Source organism: Oryctolagus cuniculus, chromosome 12 (assembly GCF_051225735.1).
Source record: "Oryctolagus cuniculus isolate XC-2025 breed Fujian yellow rabbit chromosome 12, ASM5122573v1, whole genome shotgun sequence".
NCBI classification, from domain to species: Eukaryota; Metazoa; Chordata; class Mammalia; order Lagomorpha; family Leporidae; genus Oryctolagus; species Oryctolagus cuniculus.
Window position 1 is genome coordinate 416,886 of NC_142878.1, and position 22,579 is coordinate 439,464.

Consider the following 22,579-nt stretch of genomic DNA (forward strand, 5'->3'; position numbering starts at 1 on the left):
TGCACTCTGGAGAAACCCCTCTTAAAATAGGGTGTTGGGGAAGCCCATGGAGGCCACAAAGGGGTCCTGTCTGTGGCTGGAAGTGGCCCTGAGCCTCTGGTTGTCACTCGGGGTGCCACTCGCGGGTGGTCACAGGGTGTCCTGATAGGGTGGAGCCCTGCTGGTTCCGTGGAGGTGAAGTTGGGCTGTGATGTGGGCATGCGACAGCAGCCTCTGGCCACCCCTTCTCCACAAGCCCAGCTTGCTTGGCGCCAGGCAGGACAGACCCGTCAAGAACTGGGGCGTGGGAGTGGATGGGGGCCGTAGACCAGGTCAGCTGAACTCCCGGGCTCTGCTGTGATGTGGCCTCCAGCTCTGACGCTGCCGGGCCCCTGTGTGTGTGCTGGTGCCTTCTTGCTGTCGTTGGTCCTCGTGGTTTTTGAGCCAGACTTAGGCTCTGGATCCCCATGGGTGTTTCTCAGCCTGCACGGTTGCAGGACGACAGCCAAGTCCTGTCCCCTCACGGCCCACCCTGATCTGCCAGGCCATGGCCTTGCTGGGCCTTGCTCCCCTTGCTTGCTCCTGCGTCTTGCCTGCAGGCTCCCTGAGGTCCTAGGGTTGCTCACGCCCCCCTGCTCATCTCGCTCTTTGCTTCTCACCCACCCCGGGCGCCCGCCTGGCTGCGCCGACCTCACTGCGCCACCTCGCAGTTCTCTCCGACAGAAACCCCAAGCTCAGCCGGGCATCTCGGCTCCAACATTCCCGGGACGGAGCCTGCTTAGGACCCCAGCAGCTCCGGGCCCCGTGGCAGCTCAGGCGCCTGCTCCGTCCTGAGCCCCTTGCTCGCTCCCTGGCCTCGGGATTTCATTTCTCCTTCCGCCCCGCCCCCAAAGGCCTCATGGCTTCCGGTCTGTCCACCCTCTCCCGTGCTCCTCGTGAAGGATGGATTTAGAGCCTGTGCCGTCCTTGTGGCTATTTTGAAGCCCTCATTAATTTCTGCCCCTCCTCCTCCCCTCCTGGGCAGCAGTCCCCCGTCTCGTCCCCTCGTTTCTCCCTGATGGAGCCGAAAAGTCTCTTTTATTCCTGGGTTGACCCTTTGCCCTGGGGCTTGCAGTGGTCCCCGGGGGCGTCCACCCTTCCTGGGTGGTCTTGCAGGTGGGCTGGCCATCAGGATTGTCCTGGTTCTCCCAGAGGGGCTAATCCACGCGCTGTCCCTGGCCGACCTCAGCCGTGGCTGCAGGTCAGGCTGACACACACCTGTGGGAGGGTGTACAGGCTCCTGTGTCGTAACAAGACTGGGTCTTGGGTCCTCAGAGTTCAGGCTGAGTGAACGAGTGAGGAACAGATGAAGAGCGTGCACTCCGCTGGGCTGCGGGTCCGGACTCAGCTTTGCCGTGCGCTCCGGCAGGGCTGGGCTGCGGGTCCAGACTCGGCTTTGCCAACCTCTCACTTCTCCTGGGCTGAGGACTTGTGTCTGTGGTCCTGGAGCTCTGGGGGAGCTGGGGGGGTGGGGGGCCTGCAGCACCTGCCACGCGTGTGCATGCCTCAGGCGCTCAGCAAGGGCGCACCTGCACCTGCAGCTGTCCCGCAGCCACCTGGGCTTCTGCAGACAGCGGGTGGCCTAGAGGCTTGGTGGGGCTGGTGAGGGGGTTCCAGCAGGGAGACTGCACGCTGTGTGTCCCCGGGCAGTGCAAAGAGAAAGGGTGCTTCAGCCCCCTGTCTGTTCCCACATCTGGGAGTCCAGCTGTGCCTGGGGGCAGGCACCTGCCCTCCACGAGCAGCTCAGGGGCCTCGGGGGGAGGGCAGAGCCTGTGCCCCTGGTTTGATGTGTGGACAGATCGCCAGCCGGCCATGAGGCCGCTGTTCCCAGCAGTGATAATGAGGCTGCCAGGCTGACCGCCCCAGCTCCCGTCTGCTCCTTGGCCTCCCTTCACTGGGCCCCAAGATTGCCGGGCAAACCTCAAGAAGACTTTGCTGGCTGTGTCTGTGCAGACTGCAGCCTGGGCAGGACTGTTCCCCGTTCCTCGTGCCATTCCTAACCCGTTCCTTAGGGATTTCCCAGGCCAGGGGCTGTGCTCAGGCATCAGGGCCGCCCCCTCCCTGTCCCGGTTAACTGCTGAGTGTGAGCCAGTGCCGTGCTGGGGGACGGTGTGCGGGTGAGGCAGACGGCCGGGCTGACCGAGGCTGTGAGGCCTTGGCTGAGGCTTCCGGTCCCTGTGCTGGTTCTTCCTCGGTGATGCCGCCCCCTCCCCCAGGCTTGGAGAGCTGGTGCTGTGAGGCCCACGCCCATGGCCGGGTCCTCCCTTCTGCAGAGCACTTGCCAGCGGTTCAGGGAGTTCTCTCTTGACTCACACTTGGATTGCTCTGGGTAGAACCTGCCGGGTACCTGTGGCGTGTCCTGAGCTCCTGTGCCTTGGCTGGGGCCCTGTGGGGGACAGGTGGCACAGCTGTTCTGAGGTCCCCCAGGGAGCCTTCCACTTGGGACGGATGAGCGATGAGTCCTCACCACCCATGTGGACAGCGTGCCTTCTGCTGCGCCTCGGAGGTGCCGCGTCACTCAACAGTCTACCCACAGGGCTGAAGTAGTGGAGAGCGTGCCCAGAGCCCAGGGCCCAGCCCCAGGCTCCGTGACGTTTCTGCCTCCCTGGGCTGCTCCTTCCTGAGCCACCACACGTGCCCAGGAGGTCGCTTGCTGGGCTCGGGGCCTCAGGGCCCATGGCCGCCCTGAGTCGTGCACAGGTCAGGGCCACCTCGCTCTTCCTTGGAGTTTCTGCACGGCAGGGACGGTTGCTCTTAGGTCCAAGCGTCATCAGGTGCCGGGAGTGACGGGGTGACGGGGTGACGGGGTGACGGGCCTTGTTGAGTGCAGGTGCTCGTGCCGTACGAGGGCTGTGCGGCCTCGGTGGGCGAGACTGGGGCCGGGTGGCGTTGGGGTGTCGGCCTCGTAGGGGAGATGAAGGGAGTCTGGGTTGCTGCAGTGCTAACGTCTGCTGGTTGATGCTGATGGCACAGGCGGCGCGGTGCTTGTGTTCTGGGGGTGCTGGGGGAGGGCTCGGGAAGGGGGGTTGTGCACTTGTCCTTGAGGGGAGCGTGCAGATGTTGTAGAAGAGAGGAGGCTCCCGCATGCTGTGTGTGACTCACAGCAAGCGGGGCCCAAAGCTGACAGCGCAAGGACGAGGGGACACTTGGGGTGCTGAGCTCTGCTGGGCACGCTTCCTGTTGTACACGCACGGGCTCTGCAGGGCTCAGAGAGGTTGTGTCTCCTGCCCACAGCCACACAGCTGAAGCGGTTGAGATCCGGGTCCCTCGGTGTCTCAGGCTGGTTCACCCCACGAGGCCACCCACCCCACACCCTCCAACAAATGACCACCGACATCGTTCCATGCTGGCATGGAGACTGGTGTGGCCCCGCCCCTGGTTTGCCCACCCGGCTCTCAGCACACTCCCCTCTCTAGGTGTGGCACCAGGAGCAGCTCCCCAGAGAGGTTCCAAGACTCCTCTGCCTCACCGCCCTGCTGCTGGTTGCGTGGCACACTCGAGGCCCCTGTGCACATGGTGGCAGGGGCGGCAAACTCCTGGGTGTGGCCAGGGGAAGCTGCTCTGGGCCCAGGCCTAGGACAGGGAGGCTGCTTGGGGGCCCAGGCCAAGGGCAGGGAGGGTGCTCCAGGGGCCCAGGCCGAGGACAGGGAGGGTGCTCGGGGGCCCAGGCCGAGGACAGGGAGGGTGCCTGGGGGCCCTGCGTTGTGACTTTGGTAGCCCTGCCCGTGTGAAGGGTCCGGGATGTGGGATTTGAAGGGAAGTGGGCTGCAGTGGAGCTGTCTCTGCTGGGGCAGAGCCGGGGCCAGGCTTGTTCTGATTCGTGGAGTGGGTTTCTCACAGGCTTCCACAGGGAAGTGGGCAGAGGGGCGGCCGTGAGAAGTGCAGCAGAGCTGCTGTGGGCAATGCCCGTGGCTTGAGTTGGCCGTGACCCAGCTGTTCTGTTCCTGGAGAAGAGTGTTGGCTTACATGTGTGTCCATGTGCACAGCATATACAACACAACAAGGTATGCATGCCAATACTATAACATACTAAACACACATGTGTACATGGCACAACACACATACATGCCACACACGTGTGCCCACACCACACACATGCTTCCACATGCAACAAACACAATTCATACCACACAAAACTTATACACAATACATATGTATAGTTGACTCACAACAATCATGTGCATACCATGTGCACACCATATGTGTGTACATGTTCTATCCACAACACAATTAATATGTACACAGCACATGCATGCAATACAACACACAAGTACACACCAGATACAGAATGGGTCAAGGCATACAACACACAATACACTAGTACATACCACACGTGTTCATACCACACTACAATGCACATATGTGCATACCACACACATACATGTGCTCACTACCATGGTGTGTTAAGGACCTAGAGTTTGGAGTTGGATATGATGGGCTCAGCCCTGATTTGATTATTTGATTTTCCATTCAGCTCCTGACCTTTTTTTAAAAAAATTTATTTATTTACTTGAAAGAGAGAGGTCTTCCATCCTCTGGTTCACTCCCCAAAAGGCCACGATGACTGGAGCTGGGCCATTTTGAAGCCAGGATCCTGGAACTTCTTCCAGGTCTCTGACATGGGTGCAGGGGCCCAAGCATCTGGGCCATCCTCCTCCTCTGCTTCCCCAGTCATAATCAGAGAGCTAGATTGGAAGAGGAGCAGCTGGGACTTGAACCGGAGCCCAAATGGCATGCTGGCGCTGCAGGCAGAGGCTTAGCCCACTGCACCACAGCGCCGGCCCTCAGCCCCTGACTGAGCATCTCCTCGACCTCCAGGCTGTGGGTTCTTCGTCAGACAAGAACTCCTCTCGACAACATGGGGCATGGGCGTCCTGGGCAGGTCCCAGGGCTGGTGTCTGCAGCACGCCACCATCAGTCCTAGCAGGCACTCAGTAACCGTTCCTCGCTACCTCAGCCTCTCAGAAAATCATTTTTCTGGCCCAGTTTTCTTTAGTTCACTCACATGGTCATTGTCAGTCAGTATGGAGAAGTCCCAGAGCAGGCACGGACTTTGTGCGTTAGTTCACTGTTAGCTCGTACGTCCGGGGTCCAAGGTGTGGATCAGGTGGAGGTCAGCATAGATGTTGCTAGCGAGAGCATCAGGTCCAGTGTGAGACTGGCCAGAGGCACACCGCGCTGTGAGGTTTACCTGCCTGCTTCTGTCTCGCGGCAGTGGTGAGCAGGCGTGAACGTTTGTGCCAGCAACCGCGGAGCAGCAGCAGGCCCTGTAGCACCCTGCAGACGGAGGGCCCTCAGCCGGGGAAGCCGGGACAGCCCCTCCAGGCTCCCTGGAGCCACGCCCGGGTTCTGAGCGTTCTGTGTCCCAGCAGAGTTCCGTCTTGGCTCTGCCTTGTGCAGGGTGCCCTGCATAGGGCTGGGCCTCCGCAGGAGAGCGGCCACGGGGAGCAGCAGCAGGTGCCGCCCTTCCCAAACGTGTTCGAGTTGGGTGGCAGAGGCCGAACCATGGACGGAGTGTGGCACAGAATACAGAAGGCTGTGGCTGATGTCATGGTTGGGTGAATAAATTAAAGCCCCGAGTCGTGAGACCCACGGCAGAGGGAGCAGAGAAATGTGATTGAAAGGAGCAAAGGGATGTGTTCAGCTGGCCTGGAGGGGACGCAGAGGTGGGGCCGGGAGTGTAGTGGGCGGGGAGGAGAGGGCCGGCTGCTCCTGGCAGTCAGGCGTCCGGGGAAGAGGAGTGACCGGGGGAATTGGTGGGCACGTGGGCTGTGCAGGGAAGGAGAGCACTCAGATCCTGGACTCTGGCATCTGGGGTTCACCTGGGTGGGGGGGTGTCCTGGGGAAGACAGGTGAGATGGTGGATGAGGGGGGAGACAGGGTGGAGCCGGGTCTCCTGGGTCATCAGCCCTAGGGGTCCTCTTGGGCCAGGGTCCCTGCTCTGGGCCAGCTGCCACGTTGTGGGCGTGGGGCTGAGGCCACTGTCGCAGAGGGCCAGCACTGAATCAAGACCATGGGGGAAGATCCAGTGGTGCTCAGACCAGACACGTTTCCACAGGAAACAGTGTGTGCACGGCAGGGTGGTGTTGGTCTCTGGGTACTCCCAGTGCTCAGTGTGTTCCAGCGTGTACAGGCCATGGGTGAGGTCAGCGTGTCCCAGTGTGTCCCAGCATGTACAGGCCATGGGTGAGGTGAGCATGTCCCAGCGTGTACAGGCCGTGGGTGAGGTGAGTGTCCCAGTGTGGGTGAGGTGAGTGTGTCCCAGTGTGGGTGAGGTGTGTGTGTCCCAGTGTGGGTGAGGTGTGTGTCCCGTCGTGGGTGAGGTCAGCGTGTCCCAGAGTGGGTGAGGTGTGCGTGTCCCAGTGTGTCCCAGCATGTACAGGCCAAGGGTGGGTGAGGTCAGTGTGTCCAGCGTGTACAGGCCGTGGGTGAGGTCAGCATGCCCCAGTGTGGGTGAGGTGAGCGTGTCCCGGTGTGTACAGGCCATGGGTGAGGTGAGCGTGTCCCAGTGTGTTCAGGCTATGGGTGAGATCACTGTGTCCCAGTGTGGGTGAGGTGAGCATGTCCCAGTGTGTACAGGCCGTGGGTGAGGTGAGCGTGTCCCAGCATGGGTGAGGTGTGCGTGTCCCAGCGTGGGTGAGGTTGTGTGTCCTGTGTGGCTGAGGTGTGTGTGTGTCCCATTGTGGGTGAGGTGAGTGTCCCGTCGTGGGTGAGGTGAGCGTGTCCTGTCGTGGGTGAGGTGTGTGTGTCCCAGCGTGGGTGAGGTTGTGTGTCCTGTGTGTGTGTCCCAGCGTGGGTGAGGTTGTGTGTCCTGTTGTGGGTGTGGTGAGTGTGTCCCAGTGTGGGTGAGGTGTGAGTGTCCCGGCTGTGCAGGCCGTATTTCAGGTGCGTGGCGGGATGGCATGTGCACATGGCTGCTCTGTTTGTGTGAAGCATTTCTTACCTGTTGAGTCAGGGTTGCAAAGCAGTGCCCAAGACAGGGAGGGGCACACGGTGGGGACTCAGGAGCTGGAATGATGGTGTCATTTGTCTGTTGTCCCACTGGGACCTTTTGGGAGGGAAAGGGAACCGGCCAGATGGGCTACAGGCAGCAGTTTTACCCGGCCTGCACAGGATCCCAGGTCACGGCCATCAGTGAGAGCTGACCTCATGTCCAGCAGTTTTACCTGGGCTATGCAGGATCCCAGGTCACGGCCATCAGTGAGAGCTGACCTCATGTCCAGCAGTTTTACCTGGGCTGTGCAGGATCCCATCACGGCCATCAGTGAGAGCTGACTTCGTGTCCAGCAGTTTTACCCGGCCTGTGCAGGATCCCAGGTCACGGCCATCAGTGAGAGCTGACTTCGTGTCCAGCAGTTTTACCCAGGCTGTGCAGGATCCCAGGTCACGGCCATCAGTGAGAGCTGACTTCGTGTCCAGCAGTTTTACCTGGGCTGTGCAGGATCCCATCACGGCCATCAGTGAGAGCTGACCCATGTCCAGCAGTTTTACCTGGGCTGTGCAGGATCCCATCACGGCCATCAGCGAGAGCTGACCTCACGTCCAGCAGTTTTACCTGGCCTGTGCAGGATCCCACCACGGCCATCAGTGAGAGCTGACCTCACGTCCAACAGTTTTACCCGGGCTGTGCAGGATCCCAGGTCACGGCCATCAGTGAGAGCTGACCCACGTCCAGCAGTTTTACCTGGGCTGTGCAGGATCCCATCACGGCCATCAGTGAGAGCTGACCCATGTCCAGCAGTTTTACCTGGGCTGTGCAGGATCCCATCACGGCCATCAGTGAGAGCTGACCTCATGTCCAGCAGTTTTACCCGGGCTGTGCAGGATCCCATCACGGCCATCAGTGAGAGCTGACCCATGTCCAGCAGTTTTACCTGGGCTGTGCAGGATCCCATCACGGCCATCAGCGAGAGCTGACCCATGTCCAGCAGTTTTACCTGGGCTGTGCAGGATCCCATCACGGCCATCAGTGAGAGCTGACCCATGTCCAGCAGTTTTACCTGGGCTGTGCAGGATCCCAGGTCACGGCCATCAGTGAGAGCTGACCCATGTCCAGCAGTTTTACCTGGGCTGTGCAGGATCCCATCACGGCCATCAGTGAGAGCTGACCCATGTCCAGCAGTTTTACCTGGGCTGTGCAGGATCCCATCACGGCCATCAGCGAGAGCTGACCTCATGTCCAGCAGTTTTACCTGGGCTGTGCAGGATCCCATCACGGCCATCAGTGAGAGCTGACTTCGTGTCCAGCAGTTTTACCTGGGCTGTGCAGGATCCCAGGTCACGGCCATCAGTGAGAGCTGACCCATGTCCAGCAGTTTTACCTGGGCTGTGCAGGATCCCATCACGGCCATCAGTGAGAGCTGACCCATGTCCAGCAGTTTTACCTGGGCTGTGCAGGATCCCATCACGGCCATCAGCGAGAGCTGACCTCATGTCCAGCAGTTTTACCTGGGCTGTGCAGGATCCCAGGTCACGGCCATCAGTGAGAGCTGACCCATGTCCAGCAGTTTTACCCGGGCTGTGCAGGATCCCAGGTCACGGCCATCAGTGAGAGCTGATCCATGTCCAGCAGTTTTACCCGGCCTGTGCAGGATCCCATCACGGCCATCAGTGAGAGCTGACCTCGTGTCCTTGGAGCTTTCCACAGGGCGCAGGTTTGGCCCCTCATCAGCTGACAGCCACGGGACCTCAGGCTCGGGCTGCTGAAGGCCCCTGAGCGGCTGCGCGGGCTGAGTGGATTCCTAGGTGTCAGGGTGCGCGTGGCGAGAAAGGCTGCGGGTGGACTAAGACGCCTCCATCCAGTGGGAAGCCGGATATATATTTTATAAATATTCCATTTTAATATTTTATACATATTTTAAATAAGATTTATTTGAAAGGGAGAGAGAGCGAGCGAGCGGGCGAGCCAGACCCTGTCTGCTAACTCACTCCTCTCATGACCTCACTAGCCAGGGCCGGGCTGGGCCGGGCTGAAGCCTGGAGCCTGGAAGTCCATCCGGGTCTCTTGATGCTTACAGCGTTACCTGCTGCCTCCCAGGGTGTGCATTAGCAGGAAGCTGGAGGTGGAGGCAGAGCTGGGTGTTGGTCCCCGGGGCTGTAATGTGGGATGCAGGCGTCTGGACCACCAGGCCGAACACCGCCTCGTGCCTGCCGCTGTTGTCAGCCACCCGACGTCCCGGGGAGGCCAGGGCGGCAGTTGCTGGCATGCTAGGGCCTCCCTGCTCCCCCGCACTCTGGACACAGGGGTAGAGGGACAGGTGGAGTCAGTCGCGGGGAGGGGCCTGGAGTCCCCGCTCCGCCAGGCCCATCTGCCTCTGCGTCCAGGGCTGTGAGTGCAGCGTTCAGTGTTCCTCGTTATTTCCCTCGGATGGGTTTGCTGTCCTGGTGATATTAATTACTCTGAAAGGTCAACAGCACGCTTTCGAATCCCCTTCTGTTCTATCGTGTAATCAGTTAATTAATTGGAAGCTGTTTAGCGTCGTCTGTGGAGTGTTCTGTTGCTCCTGCCACGTCTCCCTCTGTGTGGCCGTTTCCTTCCCGGCCTTTGGAGATGTCGGCGCGGCCCCTCCTGGGGCACCGTCTGGTCGGTGAGTCCCGGCTGCAGCACAACTGTGCGTGACGGCCCCGGGGGTGCCCCGTGCGTGCGTCTCTTGATTCGCAGCACTGCTGTGGCGGAGGGGAGCTGTGAGGGTCCTGTCCAGGAGGGGGCTGGGGAGCTGAGGCACCGGGAACCTTGTGTCCCTGTGTGTGTGGTGCACTGGTGAGGGGAGGCCCGACTGGGCCAGGGTCTGTTCCAGAGTCCCTGGCCCCACGGCCGCCAGGCCACTGCAGGAGTGCGTGTTTGTGGAGCTGAGCCATCTGCTTCTGTCCAGTGCCGATGCAAGTGGAGGAGGCTGTGGCCTGAGGGTCAAGGGGGCGTGGAAAGCCGCTTGTGTGGGCCAGAGAGCTGTGGCCCTGCCACACCCAGCCCCTGCACAGTTGTGATGGCACTGGCAGACCCTCCCTGCCTGGTGCCTGCTCTGTGGCCGGAGGCAGTGCCTGGCTGTCTGTGCCTTCCTTGTGGGCCTCGGTGCCGGCCAGTGGGTCTCCATCCTCCTCGGCTCCCACATGGACCCTGCAGGTCCCAGGACACAATGGAAGCTGACTGCCCCCTTTCAGAGACCAGGATCACAGAGCTGGGGGTCGGGAAGGACTTCCAAGTTCTCCTGGGCAGTGGCAGAGTCCTGGTGTCCGGCAGTGGCAGGCAGCTGTCCTGGGGAGCACTGGGGACGGCCCAAGCACCACTGCTGCTGGCAGGTGGCAGGGCCCAGGGCCCCCTCACGGTAGCTCTGGCCTGGGGCAAGTCCCACAGGCACCTCGTGCCGTGGTCTCCCCTGCAGAGCTGGGAGAATGGGGGTTGTGGCAGCAGGGGCGGCGGCACCCTCCTCATGGGGTGTGGGGTGAACCCCCGTGGGCAGAGCCCTTCACCAGAGCTGGCCTGGCCCGGGCATGTGGGTGTTGGTGCTATTGTCACTCCACGTTTGCAGCTCCTCACGTGGTGGGGGAGCCTGTGGCCCCCCAAGGTCAGGGCTCAGTCGCCCCCGTCCCCAGGCTCTGTAGGCAGAGGCTGGGATGACCTCAGCGGTAGGACGATGAAGCTGAGGCCAGTCAGACACCTCTCCTGGGGCAGCGGTCAGCGCTGGGCGCCCGTGTCCCCATCTCTGCTCTCTGCCTGTGTCCCCACAGATGAGCCACATCAGCGCCCCTCGGGGGCTGGGCCTGCCCTGAGTGTCTGGAGCTGGCGCTGAGGGTGAGCACAAGTCCCAGTGCTGCTGAGGTGCTGGTCCACGGCCTCCCAGGGCGGCAGGGGCAGCCAGGAGGGCTCTGCATCACGGGGTCGGGGCAGCTTCCCTTTCCTCCTGCGGTGGCTCCGTAGTGCTCCTCGTGTCATAGCTGAGCTCTGGCCACTCCTGGGCCTGCCGGAAGGGTCTGGCCTGGGCAGGGAGGGCACCAAGGCCCCAGGCAGCCATGGGCAGAGCTCCAGAGAGGGCCTGGGAGCTGCGGCCTCTGGGCTGCTTCCTCAGGCTCAGGGCTGAGGTCTCCTCCACCCGGCTTCTATGGCCTCTCTGTCGGTTCAGCCGTGCCCGCTGTGTGGCTCTGACCTGCCTGTCGCCTTCTGTCTGTCTCTTCTCTCCCCGCTGAAAGCCGCATCAGGCCGGTGTCCCTGCTCAGCGCCCGCCCGGTCCCGTGGGCTGGGTGCTCCCTGCCCCCGCTCTCCTGCTTGCTTTCATCCTCCTCCAGGCCACCAGGCTTGGAGGTCACAGAGGCCTCTTCCCTGGAGGGTTCTGTGGGGAGGGGTTTCCCTGAAGCTGGGCAGTGGACCCCCGCCCCAGTGCCAGAGGACCCCCTGCATATGTGTCTGCGTTTGTCTATGTGGGTGTGTGCACAGGTGTGTGGGGTCTTGTGCATGAGTAAACATATGCCCATGCATACATGAATGGGTGTGGGCCTGTGTGTGTCCGTGTCTGCATGTGTGTCTTTGTGTGTATGGATGTATATGTATGTCTCTGTATGTGAGTGTGTGAGCCTGTATGGGCTTGTGTGTGCACATGTATGTGTGCATATGGGAGTATGTGTTTATGTCTCTGTGTATGTGACATGTATACATGTATAAGTATGTGCATTGTGTACATATGTGAGGTTGAGGATGAGACCTTGTATGTCTGTGAGTGTGTATGTGAGCCTGTGTAGGTGCATGTTTGTGTGTGCATATGTCTGAGAGAGTATGGACTTGTGTGAGTGCATATGTGTGTATGTTCATGTGTGCACTGAGTGTGTGAGCTTATGCATGTATGTGAGTGTGTGTATGTGGATGTGTGAACTTCCTATGAGCTATGGATGTGAGTGTATGTGCATATGTATGTGTGTATGTTAATATGTACACTCTGAGTATGCATGTGTCTATGTTAATGTGTGCCCTCGAGTGTATGATCTTATGCACATGTGTATGTTCATGTATGCACTTTGTATGAGCTTATGCATGTGTGCGTGTCCATGTGTGCACTTTGAGCTTACGCGTGTGTGTATGTATGTGTGCACATGTTTGTGAGTGTGGGAGTAGAGAGGCTTCCAGCCGACCAGCAGGTGCTCAGGCAGCAGGGCCTCACCTGCTCATCTGGTCCATTTCCAGCCGGAGGCACCTTTCCTGATGCCTGGGCTCACCCCGTCAGGAGCCCTGCCTGCTCTCAGGTTCTCGGCTGGGGGATTTGAACAGGATTGCCCGGCTCTTGACAGGGTCCCCACACGTGGGCCATGCCCTTCCCATGCTTCCCTGTGTCTGTTTCCCCACTTAACAGCACACGAGGAGTTGACTGGAGCCAAACGCAGCCGTGGGGACCCAGATCTCACTCGGTCAGCAGCTCCCCAAGTGTGGGCCCCAAGCCGGCAACATCTGCATCACCTGGGACCCTGGGTGGAAGTGCAGACCAGCCCCTGCCAGGGCTGTGGACTCACTGTGTGCAAACCAGCCCCTCCCCCGGCCTGTGGACTCACTGTGTGCAAACCAGCCCCTCCCCCGGCCTATGGACTCACTGTGTGTAAACCAGCCCCTCCCCCAGCCTGTGGACTCACTGTGTGCAAACTAACTCCATCCTAGGCCCGAGGACTCACTGTGTGCAAACTAGCCTCTGCCAGGCCTGCGGACTCACTGTGTGCACAGCAACCCCTGCCAGGCCTGCAGACTCACTATATGCAAACTAACTCCTGCCCAGGCCTGTGGACTTAGCAGCTCCAAGTTGGGGCTTAGGCTCTGCTTTTCACAAGGGCTCCAGGTGGCTCAGGGACCTGGAGTTGGGGGCCCTTCCCCAAAGCATCCCCCACCCAGACGTGCACTGGCCTGTGCTCCTTCCTGCAGCCGTTCCCCGAGGCGGGCATGTGCCCAGTGCTGGCCCAGTCTCATCCCCTGTGAGGAGGCCCACAGCAGCTCTGCTCACAGTTCCCGAGATGTTAGGCGTGCTCTGGGGGCGGTGCCTGGCCTCACCGTCATGGCAGCCCACAGGCAGCTCTCTCCAGCCTGGGGGCCTCCTGCCTGGAGTCAGCGCCTGCTGGGCTCTGTGACTTTCCTGCAATGGCTCCGCCTCACGACTGCTTGTGAGTATGGCTGGGCGTCAGCAGACGTGTTCGTTGTTGGCGTGCAAGCCGAGGCTGCGCCTTGTTCTGTTTTCTCTCTCGGTGACCACTGGCGGGGGCGATGGGGATGCACCTGGGTGTGGACACGGGGCAAGGCCTTGCTCTCAGAGCTTCTGGGCGGGGACAGGGTGAAGGGGACAAATTCTATTAATCAGAGGCTTCTGGGTTCCACAGCGGGTAACCAGCTTGGCTGACGAGGCCTCTGGGTAAATGGAGCTAAGAGCAGGTGCACTGGTGTGCCTGGGCGACTGGGGCAAGCACCGCAGCGGGGGCAGATGGAGCAAGAGACGATTTCGCCCCGTCCTGGGGGCCGGGAGTCTGAGCCCAAGGTGTGGACAGGGCTGGCCCCTCCTGAGGCCTCTTTGCTCAGGGGATGCTGTCTTCTCGCCATGCCCTCACCTGGCAGTCCATCTGTGAGTGTCTTTGTCTCCTCTCCTTATAGGACAGCTGTCTTCCTGGGTTAGCCGCACCAGCAGGTCCCTACCATGGCTGGGCCCCTGGGCAGTGGGCTCCACTCCAAGCCTGGCCACTGCCCGCATGGGGATGCCCTCTGGCTCTGAGAGAGCTCATGGGCTCTGGCACTTCGCTCTTGGTTAATTTCCTAAAATGACCCCCATGTTGCCAATGATGGTGCCAGGCACACTTGAGATCTGGTGTGAGCCAGAGTGACTTGGAGGCCTTGTGTGGCCCTGTGCAGTGGTGAAAACCTGAAACAGTCTCTGGGAAGCCCAGCACAGGGCCTTCTGGAACCATCCGCCTCCAGTCTCCGGATCTCAGGCGAGGCAGCAGTGAGGTCGCTGAGATCTGATTAGAGAGAGCATTTGGCGTCGTCAGAGTTCACTAACGAGCCATCCAGTGCAATTTAACCAAATAAAAATGCACAAATGGATTTCACCCCACCCCCCTTTACAGAAATTAGCTGAGGAAATAACAAATACACCCATGATGTAGAAAAACGTTTCTTGACCTCAAGAGGAATGCTGGACAGTGGCCCCTTGGCCTGTGTCGCAAGCACTGGGGTTTCAGGGTTGGCTCCTGGGGCTTCCTGGGTGCAAGCGTCCCATGTTCAAGTTTCCCACCTGAGGCAGAAGGAGAAGGTGGCCACCATCAGGCACTGCCCTGGGGTTCCTGGGTCTGGCTCCTGGAGTCCCCCAGCGTCCCATGTCCAAGTTTCCCACCTGAGGCAGAAGGAGAAGGTGGCCACCATCAGGCACTGCCCCGGGGTTCCTGGGTCTGGCTCATCCCAACTGTTCACAGAATTAGGAGAAATGGGTTCTGTTCCTAGGCCACCAAGTGTGTGGCGTTTTACCATGGTGACCTGAATCAAAGGGAGTACAAACAGATGGACCGACAGACGGAGGGAGGGCTGAGAAGGTGTTGGGGTATAAGGAAGGGAGAAATGGGCCTTTCAGAATGTTGCATTTGTGGGTGACAGAAATGTGATTTTCGTGTGGAGGATCACAGCTTGCTGGCCACGGCCCTGGGGGCCTCCAGGGCTGGAGGAGCTGCCTCTTCCTTGCTGCCGCCTGTGGGGGACGCTTCAGGCCCAGTGTGCTCAGAGGGCCTGCGGCAAGCACGGGTGGGAGGAGTTCAGCAGACGTGTTCGTTGTTGGCGTGCAAGCCGAGGCTGCGCCTTGCTCTGTTTTCTCTCTCGGTGACCACTGGCGGGGCGATGGGAATGCACCTGGGTGTGGACACGGGGCGAGGCCTTGCTCTCAGAGCTTCTGGGCGGGGACAGGGTGAAGGGGACAAATTCTATTAATCAGAGGCTTCTGGGTTCCACAGGGAGGCAACCAGCTTGGCTGACAAGGCCTCTGGGTAAATGGAGCTAAGAGCAGGTGCACTGGTGTGCCTGGGTGACTGGGGCAAGCACCGCAGCTGGGGAAGTTGGAGTGAGAGATGATTTCTCCCCGTCCTGGGGGCCGGGAGTCTGAGCCCAAGGTGTGGACAGGGCTGGCCCCTCCTGAGGCCTCTTTGCTCAGGGGTGCTGTCTTCTCGCCATGCCCTTGCCTGGCAGTCCCTCTGTGAGTGTCTTTGTCTCCTCTCCTTATAGGACAGCTGTCTTACTGGGTCAGCGCCCACTGGTGACTTCTCTTAACCTTAATTACTTCTCCAAGGACCCTATCTCCAATACAGCCACCCAGGGAGTTAGGGCGTCAGCATATGATTTCTGGGGCCATAGCTCAGCCCCCAGCAGCCACAGATAAAACTCAAGTGAGAGGCTCAATGGAGACAACAACTGGAGTGGGGTGAGCATGAGCCACCAAGGGGCCCATGATGTTGGCAGGTATGGGGATGGGTGGTGTGGCCATGATTGCACAGGAGTGAGGGCACCTGCCACCCCCAGACCTGTGCTGTCATGGGTCCTAAGATGCACCTGCCCCTGGGCCTGCCTCTGCTTCTACCTTAGATCACCCGTACCTGGGACTGAGTGTCCCCTTCTGTTATCAACTTGATTAGGGCCGTAGAACTCATCTGGTTGGTTTCTCTTGGTATCCATCCTGATGACCTGGTTGGAGGTCAGTGGGGTTCCCCACAAAAGGGTGGATCCCATTCCTGCTGTGGTTGGGCCCATCCTGCAGCAAGGTCATGGGACTTCTCACCACGTGAGGCATCCACCGGCCAGAGGGAGGGGTTTACAGAGGGTATGTGCAGGAGCACCTTCTTGGCCCTGTTGCTGATCAGGGTCAGCGTTTGGCCAAGTGTGTCTGGCTCCTGGTGCCCCCAGAACCTGATGGCTTCATTGTCACCATTTGTTACCTCTGGACCCAGTTCTGCTGTGAGGGAGACACCTGGGTGTGAGGGACCAGTTTGGAATGAGGGAGCCAGTCAGGCTATAGGGGACTCACACAGTCATGCTGTGAGTCATCCAGTCACACAGTGAGGGATGCAGTCCTATTGTGAGGAACCCAGTCAGGCTGTGAGGGATCCAATCAGCTGTGAGAGATCCAGTCATCCTGTGAGGGATCCAGTCAGACTGAGGGATCCAGTCAGGCTGTGAGAGATCCAGTCATCCTGTGAGAGTCCCAGTCACCCTATGAGGGACCCGTCATCCTGTGAGAGATCCAGTCAGGCTATGAGGGATCCAGTCACCCTGTGAGAGATCCAGTCACTCTGTGAGAGACCCAGTCACCTGTGAGAGAGCCAGTCATCCAGTGAGGGACCCAGTCATCCTGTGAGGAACCCAGTCAGGCTGTGGGGGACCCAGTCATCCTGTGAGGGACCCAGTCACACTGTGAGAGATCCAGTCATGCTGTGAGGGATCCAGTCACCCTGTGAGAGAGCCAGTCAGGCTGTGAGGGACCCACTCACTCTGTGAGGGACCCAGTCGGAGTGTGAGGGACCCAATCAGGATGTGAGAGATCCAATCATCCTGTGAGTTATCCAGTCACACTGTGAGGGGCCCAGTCACCCTGTGAGAGAGCCAGTCATGCTGTGAGGAATACAGTCATGCTGTGAGAGATCCAGTCACCCTGTGAGGGATCCAGTCATGTTGTGAGGAATACAGTCACCCTGTGAGGGATCCACTCAGGCTGTGTGAGGGGTCCAGTCAGGGTATGAGAGATCCAGTCATCCTGTGAGAGTCCCAGCCACCCTGTGAGGGACCTAGTCAGGCTGTGAGGGACCCACTCACTCTGTGAGGGATCCAGTCAGGCTGTGAGAGATCTAGTCAGGCTGTAAAGGACCCAGTCATCCTGTGAGAGATCCAGTCAGGCTGTGAGAGAGTCAGTCATCCTGTGAGGGATCCATTCAGGCTGTGAGGGATCTAGTCAGGTTATGAAGGGAGCCAGTAGTGCAGCACAGAATTATTGGCTGCATTTGAGGTCTCCAAGGACAGAGAGGAGGTGGCATCTCAGAGCTTGACTTGGGGAACGTATTTCATGCAGCATCTCCGAAAATCTTGCTCACCGTGGCTGGGACACTGGCCACTGACCGGAGAAAGTCAGGGTTGGCGGTCCCAGGTCTGTAATGTGGGGGCTGCCGGGGGCAGAGGCAGGATGGTTCTTAATGAAAGGTGCCAGCCAGGCAGGGTAGGCCGCTTGTGCATGGAGTTGACAGGAACCCAGGTGAGGTGCCAGCTAGAGGGACCATCGGGGCAGTGACCCTGGGTGAGTGGTCCATCGTGGTGAAGGCCTCTGCCCCAACTTTCCCTGCACCGTGAGAGTTAATGAACGCCTGTGAGGTCAGGTGGCCAGGGCGTAGCCTGCGTGTTTTCTGTGTGCGTCCCTGGGCAGGGTACTTCTGTGTCTGGTGGGTGCTGTGTGCAGCTGCACCGGTTGTGCACACTGCATTGCTGCATGGATATGCACCACCGTCCATCGGAGGGATCCAGGGCACCGTTCTCCAGGTGGGGTTGGAGGATGGGGAAAGTGGGGGTGGTAAAGCCCATGTACCCCTGGGAGTAGGAGCCCTGCTGCCCGCCCTGGGTGTCCAACCCCACCCTGCTCTGACGTGTGCTAAGGAGAGATGATGCTATTTCTTTCTTTATTTGCCCAGAATGCCTGTTATTTTCTTTCTTTCTTTCAGAATCCAATTTTCTCCTGACATTTCTGCCCAAAGTAGCAAAGCCGACCTTTGTGAGAGAACTTTGCTGGCGGCCACTCCCAGCTGCCGGCTCCCAGAGCTCCTGCCAGCCCCTGCCTGCCCCTCCTCGGAGAGGGAGTGAGGCTCCAGGCTCCTGGCCGCCTGGTCCCCGCCAGCAGCTTCTGTGTCTCTCTGGGTGTGTTCCCCAAGGCTGGGTGGGCCGGGGGCCTCTGGCAGCCGACGTCTGCTGGGCTGGGTGTTGCTCTCTCTCCGCTGGGGCTTTGTTCAGGGCCTCTGGAGAGGCCGGATCATGCCCATAGCTCTGCAAGATGCCCTGGTGGACGTGGAATCATGGCGCCTCCCAGTTTGAATCTGTGGTCACAGCGGAGCTCTCAGCTCTGCAGAGAAGGGCTGGCTGGGGCCTGGGGCCTGCCTGGAGAGTACAGGTGGAGGACATGCTGGGTCCAGGGAGACCCCTACCTGATGCCCCTTTCTCTTCCATGCCAGTCCCTGAGCCCCTGAGCAGGGGGCCGCTGTGAGCCGTCACGGGTATCTGGGGACCTTGGCAGTCAGACCACAGAGCCCTGAGCTCACCCGAGGTGCGCGTTGAGTGGGAAGGGCAGATCCCGTATCCAAGGATCTTCCTGTATCCAAGGATCTTCCTGTATCCAAGGATCTTCCTGTATCCAAAGATCTGCCCTGTTCTGACCTGGGCAAGCTCCACCCATGTGACCGACCCAGCCTCAGCTCCTCCCCTAGTTCCAGGCCCAGCGTGGATCTCAGGCTCTGCAGGGCTCATGGGCAGCTCGGGTTCTGTGTGTGCCAGGCTGCTCTTGACCCTCCCTGCCCCTCCTGCTCGGTGGGGTCCCTCAGCAGCTCCTCTTGCCCCAGGCAGCCTCCACCCCTGCCCTCCCTTCCTGCGTGTCTCCTGGGAGGCTCTGGCGGCCCGGCACCCGCCTTGGATGTGCCTGCTTGACGACCTCTTCTGCCCTCTGCCTGGAATGCTCTGCGCCCACCTACCTGCTGCCTCCCGTCTGTGCGGGGGTGAGAGGCTGCCTGACGGGCCTGCGCCCTTCCAGTCCGAAAGTGGCCTCCTCAGTGGACACCACCCAGGCTTTCCGCTGCCCTTCAGGATGAAACCTGGGGTTCTCCCCAGCCAGCAGGCTGGAGCTGGCCTGAAGCCCTCTCTGCCTTGCTCCTGGCACTGTCCCCTACCCCTTTCCATGGCTCGGAAGCCCCCTCCCCTGTCCTCAACTCCTCCGGCCTGGGGTCTGGGAGCCCTGTCTGAGCACCGTCGGCCGTGGCCTTGCCCTCCCGTGTCAGGTCTCGCAGCACCGTGTGTCCGCTCTTCTGTGAGTTTATACCTTTGTAGTTTGACTGTGAGGTTCCGGAGGGACCTCCTCTTCCCTCCTGGGTCCACCTCCTCGTTCCTCAGCGTGGCCTATATTTGGCTCTCGATAAATTCTCGTTGTGGGAGCTGTCTAAATATAGGGCGCGTGTATGCTGCGTGAGTAAACAGCTCTGTGTAGCAGACACAGCCGCGCACCGTGTGTGATAGCGCCCTAGCGGGGTGGCACCGCCGTCCCCCACCGCCATCCCCCCTCACCCGCAGGCAAGTGCGCCGCTCCCGGGGCCCTTCAGTGTCAGCGGCCGCCTTGAAGGGCTGGCAAAGAGCTGTGGGCGCGTTGCCTCTTCCACGCGGAAGACTAATGGCTGCTGCTGTCCCCAGTATGTCCTAATGAGAGCAATTAAATATCATTATGGGAAGAGCAGACGGGTGTGTGAAGGGCTGGCGTCGCCGTGCTGATGGCCCTGTGGGGAGAGGGACTGGAAGCGGCCGCAGGTGACTGGTGTGGGAGCTGTGAGCGCCGTGTCCATCCGGAGGAGGGCAGCTTCCTGCGGGCTCCTCAGACTTGTGTGTGGGGAGGAGACGGGGTTCAAGGTCCTCTGCAGACCTCACTTGTGTCCCCAGCCATCGACAGAGGAGGGCGAAGGAGAAAAAGACATTGAAGCTGGGCTGCAGGCTGAGCCCACTGCCCAGCGCGCGAGATGCCAACTCTGGCCTTTAACCCTTTGTCTGTCCATCTTGCAGAAACCTGTCAAGTAACCGGCTCACCACCCTCTCCTGGCAGCTCTTCCAGACGCTGAGTCTCCGGGAACTGTAAGTTGTGTTTGGAAGACTGAGCAGGTGGCTCAGTGGTGCTGGTGGTGGGACGGGGTGGGGTGGGGAGAGAAGCGCCGAGCAGCGGAGCCACCTGCAGGCAGGGGCGCACAGTGGGGCTGGGGCGGCGCCATGTTCAGCGGGAATGAGCGCCCTGCTGCTTGGTTTCCGGTGCTCTTTCTGGACGCAGTGGATTTCAGAGGTCAGGAGCTGGTTCCTCACGGGGACTTAGTCTGTGATCTCTAGGTGACGAGTAATGGTGGCACCGATATTTATAACAACACTAGCGGCACAGGGCTGTGGAGGTGGCCAGATGTGCTTTCCCCCGCGTGGCCTGACTTATCTCACAGGAAGGCATCATGGCGCTGGTGGGGCCAGCGCTGCAGACTCGGACTGCCTGCCCTCCGGTCAGCTGCTCGGCCCGGGTGTGGTGTTCTGGGGAGGCCGGGTGTTTATCCCATCTCCGTGTGGGCTGCTTGGCCGTGCCTTGTTCCAGGACCAGTCAGTCCTCCCGAGCCCCGGCCACTCATCCTGTACAAATACTGCAAGTGCTGGCCGACGAAAACCCGTGACCACTCCTGGAAAGGGTAACCCAGGCCGGGACCCCGGGACCCCGGCCGTGCAGGCGGCTGGCTGCTTCTGCCGGGGAATTGCCAGGGAATCAGTTGGAAAAGGCCGAGGCCTGGGTGGCTTAGGGGCCAGTGTTCCCTTTGGTTTGGTGACCAGACTCAGACTCACAGAAGACACCTGGCTTCGCTGTCAACCAGGAAGCCATGACCTGCGCTCTGCCTGGGCGTGTGCTGAGTCAGCACTGCAAGACCTGGACACGTGCTAAGTCAGCACCACCTTCCCTGCAGACCCAGCCGGCCGGGGAGCACAACGCGACACCCCGCACCCCGGCGCCCCCGCCCTGGGACGAGCTGGGGTGCTGGCCTTACCCTCCCCGGCCTAGGAGCCTGGTGGCTTCAGAGGCCGTTCCAGGGGTGGGGTTGGGGGACTTCTGGAAATGCCGCTGTGAGTGGGCGTCAGGTGCGGTGGTCAGGGTTCCCGGGCGCAGACAGCGTGGAGTCAGGTGCACACGGACGAGTGCTCCTGATTTTAGTGACAGGGAGAACGTGCCCCGAGCGCGGCAGACTGTCACAGGCGTCCCCGAGGTGGGTTGCTGCACCAGCCCGGGAGGTGAGCGCGCGGCTCCCGCCGGGCAGCGTTGTGTTGTGCCTGCTGCTCGGCTTGACCCAGAGCAAGGCATCAGGACCGCCCGTTCACAAGCGCAGTGTGGACCCGAAGCTGGGACCACCACGCCAGCCGTCTGCGACCCGGGCGTCTATTCAGCAGTCGCCCAGAAGGTGGCTGCTTGCCGTTGCTTCTCAGCTGCCTGAGATGCGGGGGCCCGGGCTCTCCCTGTGGGTCCCCCCTCCACCGGGAGAGGCCGGGGGACACGCTGAGCAAGCACTGAGTGCCCTCTCTGAGACGTGCTTGGAGGTGGGGTCCGTGGGTGCTGCCCCGTGACCTGTGGCGTGAGCTGCGGAGCAGGCGTCCGCGGGTGTGAGTTCTGAGCAGTCCAGGTTTCTCCAGAGGATCACGGGGTCCTGCGTCGCTCTGCCTGGGCCAGAGCCCATGAGCGGACGTGAGATACGGAGGAAGGGGGTGTGGCTCCCGAGTCGGCCTCTGAGCGCCTCTGTCCCTGTGGCTGAGTAGGAGGAGCCTCCCCGGAGGGTCAGGAGACTGTGAGCGCCGCCGCTCCGCCTGGGTCTGCTCTCTGAGGAAGAGCTGGACGTGAGAGTGGACGCAGGGCCGACGTTGGCTCTCGGCTGAGGCTGTGATGAAGACCCGAGCAGCTCGTCTGGAGAGCACAGGGCGGGCAGCCTCTTGTCCAGCCTCCTGATTAGTCCACCTGGTGCCCTTGACCTGGGCCTGGGCTGGCCTGTGCATGGGCTGGACCCACGGAGAAGGGGTCCTGTCCCTGGAGCGGCGAGCGCACGGCACTGTGGCGGCAGCACAAGGTCACGGCAGAAGTGTGGGGCCCCATGTGAGCTGCGGGGACAGAGGGAAGCTGTTCTGTCGCCACAGGGGTCTCTGCTGTGTTCGCTGGAGGACCCTGAGCAAGGCCTGACATCATCGGAGCTCCTTCTTGGGGCCGAGTGTCTGCTGCCTTCCCAGTGGGGTCCAAGGAGAAGAAAAAGCACGTAGTGAGCACCTGCTGCATACGTGGCCTGCCTTGTCCCTGAAAGAACCCATGACGGAGGGGCCTTGTGGCCGGGTTTACAAATGAGGGCTTTAAGGTTCGGCCATGTGGAACCGTCCAGATCGCGTGGCAAGAAAGGCGGCAAGTCTGGGTCACAGCCACCGGGTCTGCTGTTCCCGCTGCACTGGGTGCCGCTCGGCGTGCCCAGTGTCCCTTCCAGTAGCCGCGCTCAGGGGAGTGGACACGGACCAGCTGCCCCCGTCACCACGGCCCTGCCATCAGCTTCTCTGCCTCGGGAGGGCAGCTCTGGGGCTGTTGCCAGCCGAGCACCCAGCTGCAGCCTCCCTGTCCAGGTGCTACTCCCCTCGCCCAGTGATGCCAGGCAGTCCCGGGCCTTGCTGTGCCGCGGTGGCCAGGGGTGGAGGGATTCGGCTTGGCAGTTTCTGGTTATGTGAGACCAGAATGGTGCCTCCTTCCTGGCAGAAGACTGGAGCTGCCTTTCTGAAAGCCAGAGCAAGCGTTGG

The 22,579-nt window shown here is 60.7% G+C and overlaps 1 protein-coding gene across 8 annotated transcripts in view; it reads left to right on the plus strand.

Moving 5' to 3' along the window:
• Positions 1-22,579, plus strand: part of NTRK3 (neurotrophic receptor tyrosine kinase 3) — a 269,188-nt gene that overhangs the window by 56,440 nt on the left and 190,169 nt on the right. For all 8 annotated transcript variants that reach the window (XR_016218621.1, XM_070053298.2, XM_070053296.2 and 5 more), the window contains exon 5: positions 19,802-19,870. Coding sequence is in view for 7 of the 8 variants with exons in the window: in XM_070053298.2 (XP_069909399.1) it covers positions 19,802-19,870 (69 nt within the window). In the remaining variant the exon portion in view is untranslated. The remainder of the gene's footprint in view (positions 1-19,801; positions 19,871-22,579) is intronic.